General features: G+C 48.6%; 1 protein-coding gene across 7 annotated transcripts in view; it reads left to right on the top strand.

The window, feature by feature from the left end:
• The window catches only part of SEMA5A (semaphorin 5A), a 218,561-nt gene that overhangs the window by 141,873 nt on the left and 61,017 nt on the right, over positions 1 to 15,671 (top strand). For all 7 annotated transcript variants that reach the window (XM_064160820.1, XM_064160823.1, XM_064160822.1 and 4 more), the window contains 3 exons: positions 824 to 1,109; positions 2,133 to 2,268; positions 6,343 to 6,547. In XM_064160820.1, coding sequence (XP_064016890.1) covers positions 824 to 1,109; positions 2,133 to 2,268; positions 6,343 to 6,547 — 627 coding nt within the window. The remainder of the gene's footprint in view (positions 1 to 823; positions 1,110 to 2,132; positions 2,269 to 6,342; positions 6,548 to 15,671) is intronic.

A 15,671-nucleotide genomic window follows, 5' to 3' on the forward strand; every position in this document is an offset into this window, starting at 1 on the left:
AGGGTGCTGCACTTTGGCCACAGCAACCCCATGCAGAGATACAGGCTGGGGTCGGAGTGGCTGGAGAGCAGCCAGACAGAGAGGGATCTGGGGGTGCTGATAGATACCCACCTGAAGATGAGCCAGCAGTGTGCCCAGGTGGCCAAGAGAGCCAGTGGCATCCTGGCCTGCATCAGGAATGGTGTGGCCAGCAGGAGCAGGGAGGTCATTCTGCCCCTGTACTCTGCACTGGTTAGACCACACCTTGAGTACTGTGTTCAGTTCTGGGCCCCCCAGTTTAGGAGGGACATTGAGATGCTTGAGCGTGTCCAGAGAAGGGCAACGAGGCTGGGGAGAGGCCTTGAGCACAGCCCTATGAGGAGAGGCTGAGGGAGCTGGGATTGGTTAGCCTGGAGAAGAGGAGGCTCAGGGGAGACCTTATTGCTGTCTACAGCTACCTGAAGGGTGGTTGTGGCCAGGTGGGGGTTGGGCTCTTCTCCCAGGCAAGCAGCAATAGAACAAGAGGACACAGTCTCAAGTTGTGCCAGGGGAGGTCTAGGCTGGATGTTAGGAGGAAGTTGTTGGCAGAGAGAGTGATTGGCATTGGTGTGTGCTGCCCAGGGAGATGGTGGGGGCAGCATCCCTGGAGGTGTTGAAGCAAAGCCTGGATGAGGCACTCAGTGCCATGGTCTGCTTGACTGGCTAGGGCTGGGTGCTAGGTTGGGCTGGCTGATGTTGGAGGTCTCTTCCCACCTGGTTGATTCTGTGATTCATAGGAGTTGGGGGTGGGGCACAGCCAGACCGTCACAACAGGATACATAATCTTTTACTCTGCTGTTTCCAGAGCCAAATTTTGTGTCCTCTTACGACATTGGGAACTTCACCTACTTCTTCTTCCGGGAGCACGCGGTGGAGCACGACTGCGGGCAGGCGGTGTTCTCGCGCGCCGCTCGCCTCTGCAAGAACGACATCGGCGGCAAGTTCCTGCTGGAGGACACTTGGACCACCTTCATGAAAGCGCGCCTCAACTGCTCCCGCCCCGGAGACATTCCCTTCTACTATAACGAGCTCCAGAGCACTTTCTTCCTGCCAGAGCTGGACTTGATCTATGGGATTTTTACCACTAACGTGTAAGTGAGATCTGGGATGGGTTTTTTCTCGCTGCTTGCGACAGTAAAGCTTCACAGTATCAGAGTATCACCAAGGTTGGAAGAGACCTCACAGGTCATCAAGTCCAATCCTTTACCACAGAGCTCAAGGCCAGACCATGGCACCAAGTGCCACGTCCAGTCCTGCCTTGAACAGCTCCAGGGACGGCGACTCCACCACCTCCCCGGGCAGCCCATTCCAGTGTCCAATGACTCTCTCAGGGAAGAACTTTCTCCTCACCTCCAGCCTAAATCTCCCCTGATGTAGCCTGAGGCTGTGTCCTCTTGTTCTGGTGCTGGCCACCTGAGAGAAGAGAGCAACCTCCTCCTGGCCACAACCTCCCCTCAGGTAGTTGTAGACAGCAATGAGGTCTGCCCTGAGCCTCCTCTTCTCCAGGCTAACCAATCCCAGCTCCCTCAGCCTCTCCTCGTAGGGCTGTGCTCAAGGCCTCTCCCCAGCCTCGTTGCCCTTCTCTGGACACGCTCAAGCATCTCAATGTCCCTCCTAAACTGGGGGGCCCAGAACTGAACACAGCACTCAAGGTGTGGTCTAACCAGTGCAGAGCACAGGGGCAGAATGACCTCCCTGCTCCTGCTGGCCACACCATTCCTGATGCAGCTTCTGAGCTGCTCTCTTCTGCGTGTGCCAAGTAAACATTGTCGTAGATGCATCATCGTAGAATGGCTTAGGTTGGAAGAGACCTTAGAGATCATCTACTCCAACATCCCCTCCATGGGCTGGGATGCCTTTCAACTAGACTTGGCTGCTCAGGGCCTCAATCCAGGCAGGGAACCTGATCATAAAAGGAGATCAGGTTGGTGAGACTATCCTCTGATTAAAATCAGCACTTCATGAATCATTATCTTGAGGTACCACGTCCTGGATGATCTGTCTACTTTGCTAATTCCTTGCAGGATTGCAGTCTTACTGCTTTTGTGTTTGTTTTTCAACAAATGCCTTTTTAAATGCTGTTACTTAGGTTAATGCTTGTATTTCTCTTGCAGGAACAGCATAGCAGCCTCAGCAGTCTGTGTTTTCAACCTGAGTGCCATCACTCAGGCCTTTAATGGACCCTTCAAATACCAGGAAAACTCTCGCTCGACCTGGCTGCCATATCCCAACCCTAACCCTAATTTTCAGGTACAGATGGGTGGGAGAGGGGTAATAATTCACATGAAGTTTCTTTTCAAAGTAGTGTCTGGTTCACAGTTGATAAGTTATAGCCTAAGACCTTGAAAAGTACAGGAGGAAATAAGACTTTCAAAGTCTCCTTATTTCAACATACTTAATTTTGTCCTTCCACAAAACAATTTGGGATGAAAAGCAGATGTGCTTTGAAGGGTAAGAGAAAAAGGCTTAGCTGCAATCTTCTATTAAAGCAAAGCACTAAAGGTAATGTTAATTTCTGATTGAATTATGATCTAACTGCTCTTCTCTTTTAGCAAAGGGAACATTGTCTGCCAGAAAAGGGTGGAGGTCTAAAGGAGGGGGTGGTTAAAGGAGGGATGGTCAAGTTATGCCTAGGGAGGTATAGAATCAGTCAGGGTTGGAAGGGACCACAAGGATCAGCCAGTTCCAACCCCCCTGCCATGCCCAGGGACACCCTACCCTAGAGCAGGCTGCACACAGCCTCAGCCAGCCTGGCCTTAAACACCTCCAGCCATGGGGCCTCAACCACCTCCCTGGGCAACCCATTCCAGCCTCTCACCACTTTCATGCTCAACAACTTCCTTCTCACACCCAGTTTGAATCTCCCCACCTCCGTCTTTGCTCCATTCTCCCCAGTCCTGTCACTCCTTGACAGCCTGAAAAGTCCCTCCCCAGCTTTTTTGTAAGCCCCCTTCAGATCCTGGAAGGCCACAAGAAGGTCACCTGGGAGCTTCCTCTTCTGCAGACTGAACAGCCCCAACTCTTTCAGTCTGTGCTCACAGGAGAGCTGCTGCAGCCCTCTGAGCATCCTCGTGGCCCTTCTCTGGACATGCTCCAGCATCTCCACATCCCTCTTGTAATAGGAGCTCCAAAACTGTAGGCTGGATATTAAGAGGAAGTTCTTGCCAGAGAGAGTGATTGGCATTGGAATGGGCTGCCCAGGGAGGTGGTGGAGTCACCATCTCTGGAGGTGTTCAAGAAAGGACTGGATGGGGCACTTCGTGCCATGGTCTAGTTGATTGGAAAGGGCTAGGTGATAGATTGGAGTGGGTGATAGGTTGGAGTGGATGATCTTGGAGGTCTCTTCCAACCTGGTTAATTCTGTGGTTCTATGATTTTGCATATTTTCCTGTGCAATGTGATCCACATTCTGAAGAGTCTGATTAAAAGAATTTTGCGTGCCTCTCCTTTGAACTTGTCAGCCTCAGGGGGTATAATGAGCTGCAATTGGTTGACAGCATAAAACTAATTAGTCCAAGATGGGTCACTCAGTGGAACTTTCTACAGGAAGAAAAGTGTATTTCAACTGAGCACATAGATATTGTTTCCTTCTTTTGTATAGTCACCACACCTGCAAGGATGATTTTACTGAGTGTGATTGTAGCAGAGGAAACAGAAGTGAAAACAGCATTGAGTGATTAACAGCAGTAGCTTTTCACAAAGATACTTCACAGTATCACAGTATCACCAAGGTTGGAAGAGACCTCACAGATCATCAAGTCCAACCCTTTACCACAGAGCTCAAGGCCAGACCATGGCACCAAGTGCCACGTCCAGTCCTGCCTTGAACAGCCCCAGGGACGGCGACTCCACCACCTCCCCGGGCAGCCCATTCCAGTGTCCAATGACTCTCTCAGGGAAGAACTTTCTCCTCACCTCCAGCCTAAATCTCCCCTGGTGCAGCCTGAGGCTGTGTCCTCTTGTTCTGGTGCTGGCCACCTGAGAGAAGAGAGCAACCTCCTCCTGGCCACAACCTCCTCAGGGAGTTGTAGACAACAATGAGGTCTCCCCTGAGCCTCCTCTTCTCCAGGCTAACCAATCCCAGCTCCCTCAGCCTCTCCTCGTAGGGCTGTGCTCAAGGCCTCTCCCCAGCCTCGTCGCCCTTCTCTGGACACGCTCAAGCATCTCAATGTCCCTCCTAAACTGGGGGGCCCAGAACTGAACACAGCACTCAAGGTGTGGTCTAACCAGTGCAGAGTACAGGGGCAGAATGACCTCCCTTCTCCTGCTGACCACACCATTCGTGATGCAGGCCAGGATGCCACTGGCTCTCTTGGCCACCTGGGCACACTGCTGGCTCATGTTCACTTAAGTGTCCTTTATCCACCTTTCAGTCTCCCTTAATCTTAGTGCAATTTCATGAGTTCAGTGATGATCCAAAGAATATTCTTCCTTATCTTGTGAGAGTCATGGGATCTTTATAAGCATGAAACAGTATCACCCACTGAGCATTGGAGGTAGTTTTAATTACATCTTGATTTATGGAAATTAAGGAAAATAAGGCACTGAGTTTGCTCTGGATTACAGTGTCTCATTATTTTTTCTAAGTGGTATATGTGGTGTTATCCCCTAACCACAAGGTGTTACCCTTATTGCAGAAGCAGGCCAGTGACAAGAGGCATCCCTCAGGGGTCAGTGCTGGCACCAAGCTGTCGACTTGATGGAGTTGTGTCCCCTGGCACAACTTGAGCCTGTGTCCCCTTGTTCTGTTGCTGCTTGCCTGGCAGAAGAGCCCAACCCCACCTGGCTACAGCCTCCCTTCAGAGAGTTGTAGACAGCAATGAGGTCAGCCCTGAGCCTTTTCTTCTGCAGGCTGCACACCCCCAGCTCCCTCAGCCTCTCCTCACAGGCATTGTGTTAGAAGCAGAATGATTAGTTGGGAACATGCAGGTCCAGGCAGAAGAGTTAATACGGTGACAGCCAGGCAAAGACTGACTTTGTCTTTGTGTCCTTGTTTTCATCTGTCCCATCAGAATGAATGAGTAATACAGACATCACCACTGTTTTCCTTTCACAGCCAATAATCTAATTTATCTCATTAAAATATTCCAATTAGCCTCAAACCAGCACAGTGCCATAGCTCCAATGTCTTTCTCATGGGTAACATTTTATACTTAGAGCTCCACACTGTCTGTTGTTAAAGAAGAAGCTCCTGGTACTGTGTGTGGTGCTTTCTGTCAGGCCTTAGAATCATAGAATCAACCAGGTTGGAAGAGACCTCCAAGATCAGCCAGTCCAACCTAGCACCCAGCCCTATCCAGTCAACCAGACCATGGCACTAAGTGCCTCATCCAGGCTTTTCTTGAAGACCCCCAGGGAGGGTGCCTCCACCACCTCCCTGGGCAGCCCATTCCAATGCCAATCACTCTCTCTGTGAAGAACTTCTTCCTAACATCCAGCCTATACCTACCCTGGCACAACTTGAGACTGTGTCTGGATTTCATTGGAAAAATTGTCTTTAGCACTGTGTCTTTGTAAATGATAAAGAATACTACTCAGAGTTTGTTGGATGGTAGTTTTTCCCCTTCCTGCATCATGGACATAAGACACAGCAAAATATTGCTCTAGTCCAATTGTGGTGGTCAGTTTGGGGCCATTCCATATTGTTTGGAGTTAGTCCATAGCACTGTTGCCTCAGAAAAGCAGAGCTTCCTCAGTCACTGGGTAGACAGTCTGGTCATCATCAAAACTTGCTGCCATGGTCTAGTTGACTGGATAGGGCTGGGTGCTAGGTTGGACTGGATGATCTTGGAGGTCTCTGCCAACCTGCTTGATTCTATGATTCTATGAAGATGAGCCCTGAAAGTGGAATTCCACATTGTTACTACAAGATGTACTCTTGGATTTTAGTTTCTTGTGCTGTAAATCAGGGAGTAAATCTGAGGGTGTGCAGCCTGGAGAAGGGGAAGCTCAGGGCAGAGCTCATTGCTGTCTACAGCTACCTGAAGGGAGGCTGTAGCCAGGTAGGGGTTGGTTGCTCTTCTGCCAGGCAACCAGCAACAAAACAAAGGAACACAGTCTCAAGTTGTGGTAGGGTAGGTCTAGGCTGGATGTCAGGAGGAAGTTGTTGGCAGAGAGAGTGATTGGCATTGGAAGGGCTGCCCAGGGAGGTGGTGGAGTCACCATCCCTGGAGGTGTTGAAGCAAAGGCTGGATGGAGCAAAATCTAGCTGCTTGGCTAGGGCTGAGTGCTAGGCTGGACTGGATAATCTTGGAAGTCTCTTGCAAACCTGCTTGCTTCTATTATTCTATCACAAAGAGTAACACTACTTTTCTGTGTTTACAGTGTGGCACCATGGACCAGGGCTTGTATGCAAATATGACAGAGAGAAACCTTCAGGATGCTCAGAGATTCTTCTTGATGCATGAAGTGGTTCAGCCAGTCGTTCCGGTTCCTTACTTCATGGAAGACAACAGCCGCTTTTCCCACGTGGTGGTGGATGTCGTGCAGGGCAAGGACATGCTGTTCCATATCATCTATCTTGCCACAGGTAGGAACTCTGCAGTGCTGGCCTCACTGCAAAAGTTTATGAGGTCTGTAATTCTGCTATGCTGTGGATCAGTTAGGAAATATGCATGGTGCACCTTGAGTGACAACTTTTTTACCCTCTTCTGCCTTTTCTGAGTAGATCATAGAATCTTAGAATCATAGAATCAGCCAGGTTGGAAGAGACCTCCAAGATCATCCAGTCCAACCTAGCACCCAGCCCTATCCAATCAACCAGACCATGGCACTAAGTGCCTCATCCAGGCTTTGCTTGAACACCTCCAGGGACGGTGCCTCCACCACCTCCCTGGGCAGCCCATTCCAATGCCAATCACTCTCTCTGACAACAACTTCCTCCTAACATCCAGCCTAGACCTCCCCTGGCACAGCTTGAGACTGTGTCCCCTTCTTCTGTTGCTGCTTGCCTGGCAGAAGAGGCCACACCCCACCTGGCTACAGCCTCCCTTCAGGTAGTTGTAGACATCAATGAGCTCTGCCCTGAGCCTCATCTCCTCCAGACTGCACACCCCCAGCTCCCTCAGCCTCTCCTCATAGGGTTTGTGTTCCAGGCCCCTCACCAGCTTTGTCACCCTTCTCTGGATACCTTCCAGCACCTCAACATCTCTCTTGAATTGAGAGGCCCAGAAGTGGACACAGTTCAGCAGTTTACAATGTCATTGTTTGTATTGTGAACTCGAATTCTGCTCTCTGTTTCCTGTGCTCCTTTGAAGATGTGAAGCCTACATAGAATCACAGAATCAACCAGGTTGGAAGAGACCTCCAAGATCATCCAGTCCAACATATCCCCCAGCCCCATCCAGTCAACCAGACCATGGCACTAAGTGCCTCATCCAGGCTTTTCCTGAAGACCTAAACACCCAGACTAGGCTCAGCTGAGCTGGATATTAGGAATGAAGCTTTATATTTACAGCTTAGCACAATATACAAGCAGGTATTTACAATATCTACAGCTATAGACAGAAATAGGCAAGTTAAAAAAGTAATACAACAACCCTCCCAGAAACCTGAGTCCCCAGGAGGGGACCACCCTTTCACCTTCATCCCACCCCTCTACTTTACCCCAGAGTTTGCCTTGCATTCAAGGTGAGTTTGGAGAATTGGCCAGGGGGATTAGGAAGCAGAAGGATTAGTTACACAGACAGCAGGTTAGAGAGAGAAGTGCAGGCAGCTGGAGGCAGAGAGCAACTCTGTTATCTATGTTTGTGCTCTTGCTTTTATCCATCTCAGCAAGCCTATGAGTGCAGCAGACATCACCATTGTTTCATTTTCACAACCTATCATCTAATTCCTCTCACTAAAGTATGCCAGCTAAGCTCAAGCTAACACACTAATGAAACTTGTACATTCTGTAGCTTGTCATTTATCAAGAGCCTGTATACCAAACACCCTTCAGACATCATTCACCTTTGTCTTCCTTCCAGTGCAAGAAGGACATGAGTAAACCAGAGTAAACTCTCTAGAGGTTTAGCACAAGGGTTAACTGTGCAAGTTTGAGGCTGATTGAGGCTCAATTCAAGTAAGATGTTGAGATACTGGAACATGTCCAGAGAAGGGCAACGAAGCTGGTGAAGGGCATGGAACACAAAACCCTGTGAGGAGAGGCTTAAACATTTGAGATACTTGTTTTGAGGTCATAACTGCAAACACTTGTTTGCTTTCCCCTGTACTCAGCACTGCTCAGGCCACACCTTGAGTGCTGTGTCCAGTTCTGGGCTCCTCAATTCAAGAGAGATGTTGAGGTGCTGGAAGGTGTCCAGAGAAGGGCAGCAAGGCTGGGGAGGGTCCTGAAGCACAGCCCTGTGAGGAGAGGCTGAGGGAGCTGGGGGTGTGCAGCCTGGAGAAGAGGAGGCTCAGGGCAGAGCTCATTTCTGTCTGCAACTCCCTGAAGGGAGGCTGTAGCCAGGTGGGGTTGGTCTCTTCTGCCAGGCAACCAGCAACAGAACAAGGGAACACAGACTCAAGCTGTGCCAGGGGAGGTCTAGGCTGGATGTTAGGAGGAAGTTGTTGTCAGAGAGAGTGATTGGCATTGGAATGGGCTGCCCAGGGAGGTGGTGGAGTCACTGTCCCTGGAGGTGTTCACGTAGTGCCATGGTCTAGATAACTGGATAGGGCTGGGTGCTAGGTTTGACTGGATGATGTTGGAGGTCTCCAGAGAAGGGCAACAAAGCTGGTGAAAGGCCTGGAGCACAAACCCTATGAGGAGAGGCTGAGGGAGCTGAGGTTGTTTAGACTAGAGAAGAGGAGGCTCAGGGGTGACCTCATTGCTGTCTACAACTACCTGAAGGGACATTGTAGCCAGGTGGGGTTGGGCTCTTCTGCCAGGCAACCAGCAACAGAACAAGGGGACACAGTCTCAAGCTGTGCCAGGGGAGGTCTAGGCTGGATGTTAGGAGGAAGTTGTTGTCAGAGAGAGTGATTGGCATTGGAATGGGCTGCCCAGGGAGGGGGTGGAGGCACCATCCCTGGAGGTGTTGAAGCAAAGCCTGGCTGAGGCACTTGGTGCCATGGTCTGGTTGACTGGCTAGGGCTGGGTGTTAGGTTGGACTGGCTGAGCTTGGAGGTCTCTTCCAACCTGGTTGATTCTCTGATTCTATGAATGTGCAAATGGGTTGGGCTGAATTAGATTTTTTACTCAGCACTACTAATAGATGTCATTATTCTTTCTGCTGCCAAAAGCAAAGTATGTTCACCTCTAATATAAATACACCCAATAAGCAATTTACACCTGGTGGTGTAAAGCAGGATAGATCCAACCCCATGCTGTGTTGAAATGTACTGTACATAACTTGTAGTTAGAATCCATTATGATATTATATTCAAACTGTCTTTTAAATGACACAAAGCTGGTGCAGTGAAGAATTGGGCATGTAGATAAGAGTGAATACAAATGATTTTTTTTCTTACTCAAAGCAAAAATTCCATTGTTTGAAGCAGATGAGCAGTAGCTGAGAGAAAATTCTCTCTTCCCCCTGCTCACATTCACTTACCTCCCCATTCTGCTATTACACTACAAATATTGCAGAGGAAAATAACACTGACAGTATAAAAGTGTAACCTAATTTCATTAAACCTTAAATAGATGCAATATTACTTGAGGAGTAAGCAAAGAAATGAATTCTGCTTTGTCAACGTTCTTCAATTCCTAAACCTTTGCCAAGTCATCATTCTGCTAGGAGGTTGTAGTGTGCTAGGATTTAACAACAGCTGCTTGGGTCAAAACTCTCTTTTGGAAGCACATCTTAATCTTTTACTGCACTGACTTCTAACACAGAATGAAAGGGCATATCAGTGTCTGCAGATTCTGTGTTGCCTACAGCTAGCAGAGTGCTGTTAGCTTTAGGCAGGCAGAAATCCCTGAAATGACTTTTCCCAGATTCAGAGAGGAAAGTCAAGAAAAGCCTTCACAGAAGTTCTGAACTAAAAATCACCTAAAATAAGAAGTTGAAGTCAGCCCAAGCTAGAAGGCAGTCCAGTATTTTGGCAACCTTTCAAGGTTGGAAAGGTTTCCTTCTTCATTAGAAAAATGCCTAATGTGGGGTGCCAGAATAAGGATGTGATGGTTTGGGTGTTCCCTGTCCCCCTACACTTAAGAAAATCACCCAGATCAGACTTAGTCTGTCTGGAAATTGAAGATTGAAGCTTATATTTACAGCTTAGCACAATATACAAGCAGGTATTTACAATCTATACAGCTATAGACAGAAGTATACAAGGTAAAAGGTAATACAGAAGCACAGCAGCCCTCTCAGAAAGCTGAGTCCCCAGGAAGGGCTCCCACCCACCCTTCCACCTTCTCTCCACTGCTCTACCTTACCCTGGTCTGCCTTATGCTCAAGGTAGGTTGGAGGTTGGGAAGCAGAGGGATTAGTCAGGCAGATTAGAGAGAGCAGTGCAGGCCAAAAAGCTCAGAGACTCCCTTATTTATGTTTGTGTTCTTGTTCTTCTACATCTCAGCAAGCCTATGAGTGAAGCAGACACCACCATTGTTTCCTTTTCACAGCCTGTAATCCAATTCTTCTCACCAAGATATCCCAGCTAGGTTCAAGCTAGCACTTAGTGCCATGGTCTAGTTGACTGGACAGGGCTGGGTGCTAGGTTGGACTGGATGATCTTGGAGATCTCTTCCAACCTGGTTGATTCTATGATTCTATGATGTTACATTTAAGTATGTTATTTTCTCCTCTCATATTACTTCCTCCCTGATATTTCTTCCTTTCAGCTTAAATGCCTGGGAGTTGCAAGGCTAAAACTTCTACCAGTATCAAAAGGTTTTCAAAGCCTCTTTCAGAAGACAGCACGGTACAACAAGAGCAAGTAGGCTGACTTAGAAGACTGCTGCAAAATGTATTGATTTATTATTAGAATTAATAAGAAAATCACTAGATGTGGAGCCTAGTCAAGGGTATTCTGAAAACAAACATTTTCTGGTTGCTATTTGTGTCCTGAAGTACCCCAAATTCCTTTCTTCTCCCTCCCACTGGATGAGGCACTTAGTGCCATGGTCTGGTTGATTGGACAGGGCTGGATTTGAATGAGAGAATCATAGAATCAAGCAGGTTGGAAGAGACCTCCAAGCTCATCGAGTCTAACCTAGTACCCAGCCCTGTCCAGTCAACCAGACCATGGCACTAAGTGCCTTGTCCAGGCTTTGCTTCAACACCTCCAGGGACAGTGACTTCACCACCTCCCTCGGCAGCCCATTCCAATGCCAATCACTCTCTCTGCCAACAACTTCCTCCTAACATCCAGCCTAGACCTCCCCCAGCACAACTTGAGACTGTGTCCCCTTGTTCTGTTGCTGGTTGCCTGGCAGAAGAGACCAACCCCACCTGGCTACAATGCCCCTTCAGGTAGTTGTAGACAGTAATAAGATCACCCCTGAGCCTCCTCTTCTGCAGGCTAAACAACCCAGCTCTGCTTCCCCCCACCCTGCCCTTCAGGCTTGGAAGGGAGCAGCAAAAGCTGCCTTTGTGCACATGGGCTGAGCCGTGGGGAAGCCCATGCTGGAATTGGGCTGGTGGTTGGCTGGGTTTTTGCACCCAGTATAAATGGTAAATGGACACTTTGTCTAGAAAAAGGATAAACAGAGTAAGGGTTCCTGCCTTGTGAGTTCCCATCTTGAAAGAGCTTCTGCCTTAAGACTACAGTTCTATCTTCAGTACACCACAGCTTTTGCTAGGGAACAACCCAAGGTCTTAACAAGAAGAAAGTGAGCATGTGTGTGTGTGTTGCTATAAAAACCTCTGATGAAATATTGTCATTTCCCTAGCAGACAGCAGCTTCTGATCAAAGTGTGCAGCTTTCACAGTTTAATGTGCACGGTGGCATAATATATGTAGTGTGTGTGAAGTTACTGCCCTTGAAATTGTAAGCAAAAATATATACTTGCATGCATTTTGTACCTGATGAGAAGAGCAACAAAGTGACTGGATTTTTTCCAAGCTGCTATTTCTGATGGTATTAAATGTGTTGAGGTTATTGGAAGCAATCTGTAGATGCAGTCATAGAATCAGTCAGGGTTGGAAGGGACCACCCTTCCAGACCAGGTTGGAAGGAGAATCTAGTTCCAACTTCACTGCCATGCCCAGGGACACCCTACCCTAGACCAGACTGGCCACAGCCTCAGCCAGCCTGGCCTTAAACTCCTCCAGCCATGGGGCCTCAACCACCTCCCTGGGCAACCCATTCCAGCCTCTCACCACTCTCATGGTGGAGAACTTCCTCCTTACGTCCACTCTGACCCTCCCCACCTCCAGCTTTGCTCCATTCCCCCCAGTCCTCTCACTCCCTGATAGCCTAAAAAGTCCCTCCTCAGCTTTTTTGTAGGCCCCCTTCAGATCCTGGAAGGCCACAAGAAGGTCACCTGGGAGCCTCCTCTTCTCCAGACTCAACAGCCTCAATGTCTGTCCTCATAGCAGAGGTGCTCCAGATCATTATCATGGTTCTTCTCTGGACACACTGCAGCATCTCCACCTCCCTCTTGTCCCAGGGGCTCCAGAACTGGATGCACTACTCCAGCTGGTGTCTCAGCAGAGCAGAACACTGGGGGAGAATCACCTTACCCTGCTGGCCACACTTCTGCTGCTGCAGCCCAGGCTCTGCTTGGCTTTCTGGGCTGCAAGTGCACACTGCTGCCTCCTGTTGAGCTTCTCCTCCAGCAGCACCCCCAAGTCCCTGTTCTCAGGGCTGCTCTCCAGCCACTCACTGCCCAGCCTGCATTTGTGCTTGGCATTGCCCTGACCCAGCTGCAGGTCCTTGCCCTTGGTCTTGTTGAACCTCATGAGGTTGGCTTGTGCCCACCTCTCCAGCCTGTCCAGCTCCCTCTGGATGGATCCCTGCCCTCCAGCCTGGCTGCTGCACCACACAGCTTGGTGTGGTCAGCAAACTTGCTGAGGCTGCACTCAGTGCCTCTGTCCTTGGCACCTACAAAGATGTTGAACAAGACTGGTGCCAGGACTGATCCCTGAGGGACTCTGCTTGTCACTGGCCTACACTCTCAGTCTAGAGACTGAGGCATTGGAGCAGTTCCGTGCAAACTGCAGTTGAGTTTGAGCAGAGACTAGTCCCTGGAATAGTCTGGTTGGCAAAGTTTGTGATGCTTCTTGATCTGTACAGGCATCAGTTGTCTTTCTGACACTCCCAGTAAACACAGATGAAAATAAACACATATGACTCAGTTAAGAAATCAAGCAAGGTTTATTGTGGGTTGTTATCTACAGAATAGTTTCCTCCACTTGTGCATGTAAGTTCTTCTTTGATCTAGGCACTGGGAAATCTATTCAGTGGGATAATGCTATCATATTCATAGCATGCATTAGGTAGTTAAGGTATTTATTATTGTGGTGGCATGAAGACAGGCAGTAAAAAATGATAGAAGCAGTAAGCACTCCCTGTTTGGTCAGATCCAATCAAAGTTACACATCTCAACTTTGGGAGACTGGCAGAGATCCAGGGTCTGTATTTGATAGTAATTTTACCCCTTGTGGCATTCTTCAGTGTTGCTCTGTGTAAGATAGCAAGTCCTAAATCATAAGAACCTTGTGATTAACATCTGTGTTTGCTATACACTCTGCTACTTCAGTTAGGGGTTGCACATTTCTTTAGGGATGCTCATTTTCACTCCTTAGCAGTCCTAACTACTGTTGGAACATTTTAGGAGGTCTCTCTAAAACTGGAATGTTTCTTCTCCCCAAGAAGTTCCTGGGAAATTCTATTCCTTTGTTTCTTTTATTGTGAATTGTATTGCCCAGTAGCAGCTTTATAGTTCTATTTCCTTCTCTTTTCAGAATCCAGGGCAGTAGAATTATGTATCTCTTGACAGGTGTAATGCTTCCCATTCAAAACTGTAATAATTCATGTGTCTTCTTTGCCTTAGAGCTTCATATTTCTGTGTATGTGTGTAGAGTAAAAACTGCATGATGCCAACGTGAGTGGCTGAATTACAGTACCTTGCCAGATGGGTGCTCTCTAGAACAGGTGATACTCTAATGTAGTTCTTGGTATCAGATCTCTTTTCTTATCATTTCACTGTCCTTAGGGAGTAAATTTTGTGTGTGTTTGGGAATAATAGAGTCTTGCCAGTCATGCTCTACCTAAATCTGAACTGCAGCCTGATTTGTCCTGGTTTTTGCCTGGAAGCACAAACTGGATAGCTCACTTTAAGTACAACCTTAAATAGATCCATGAACATCAGCATAGAATCCACCAGGTTGGAAGAGACCTCCAAGCTCAGCCAGTCCAATCTAGCACCCAGCCCTGTCTTACCAACTAGATCATGGCACTAAGTGCCTCATCCAGTCTTCTCTGGAACACCTCCAGGGATGGTGACTCCACCACCTCCCTGGGCAGCCCATTCCAATGCCAATCACTCTCTCTGTGAAGAACTTCTTCCTAACATCCAGCCTAGACCTCCCCCAGAACAACTTGAGACTATGTCTCCTCCTTCTGTTGCTGGTTGCCTGGCAGAAGAGACCAACCCCACCTGGCTGCAGCCTCCCTTCAGGTAGTTGTAGACAGCAATGAGGTCACCCCTGAGCTTCCTCTTCTCCATGCTAAATAACCCCCAGCTCCCTCAGCCTCTCCTCACAGGGCTGTGCCTCAGGCTCCTCACCAGCCTTGGTGCCCTTCTCTGGACACCTTTCAGCACTTCAACATCTTTCTTGAATCGAGGAGCTCAGAACTGGACACAGCACTCAAGGTGTGGCCTGAGCAGTGCTGAGTACAATGGATGAATAACCTCCCTTGTCCTGCTGGCCACACTGTTCCTGATCCAGTCCAGGATGCCATTGGCTCTCCTGCCCACCTGGGCACACTGCTGCCTCATCTTCAGCTACTATCTACCAGTAACCCCAGGTCCCTTTCTTCCTGGCTGCTCTCCATCCACTCTGTCCCCAGCCTGTAGTGCAGCTTTGACAACCTACATAATAGTTTCTTTGCATACAATTGTTTCTTTACAATCTTTACATAATTGTTTCTTATCATAATGTGTTGATTTAGAAATTCAAATACAGTGGGCCAGTTCTGGGCCCCTCAATTCAAGAAAGATGTTGAGGTGCTGGAACATGTCCAGAGAAGGGCAACAAAGCTGGTGAGGGGCCTGGAGCACAAACCCTATGAGGAGAGGTTGAGGGAGCTGGGGGTGTTTAGCCTGGAGAAGAGGAGGCTCAGGAGTGATCTTATTACTGTCTACAACTACCTGAAGGGGCATTGTAGCCAGGTGGGGGGGTGGCCTCTTCTCCCAGGCAACCAGCAATAGAACAAGGGGACACAGTCTCAAGCTGTGCCAGGGGAGGTCTAGGCTGGATGTTAGGAAGAAGTTCTTCACAGAGAGAGTGATTGGCATTGGAATGGGCTGCCCAGGGAGGTGGTGGAGGCACCGTCCCTGGGGGTCTTCAAGAAAAGACTGGGTGAGGCACTTAGTGCCATGGTCTAGTTGACTGGATAGGGCTGGGGGATGGGTTGGACTGGATGATCTTGGAGGTCTCTTCCAACCTGGTTGATTCTATGATCCTATGATTTGAGACCAAATACTTGAAATCAAAGATAATAAATCTGCACAGTTTCTTTTGGCTGTAGGTTTGGTGCACAGACATAGTCTTGATGCTCTA

Source organism: Pogoniulus pusillus, chromosome 21 (genome assembly GCF_015220805.1).
Source record: "Pogoniulus pusillus isolate bPogPus1 chromosome 21, bPogPus1.pri, whole genome shotgun sequence".
Taxonomy (NCBI): domain Eukaryota; kingdom Metazoa; phylum Chordata; class Aves; order Piciformes; family Lybiidae; genus Pogoniulus; species Pogoniulus pusillus.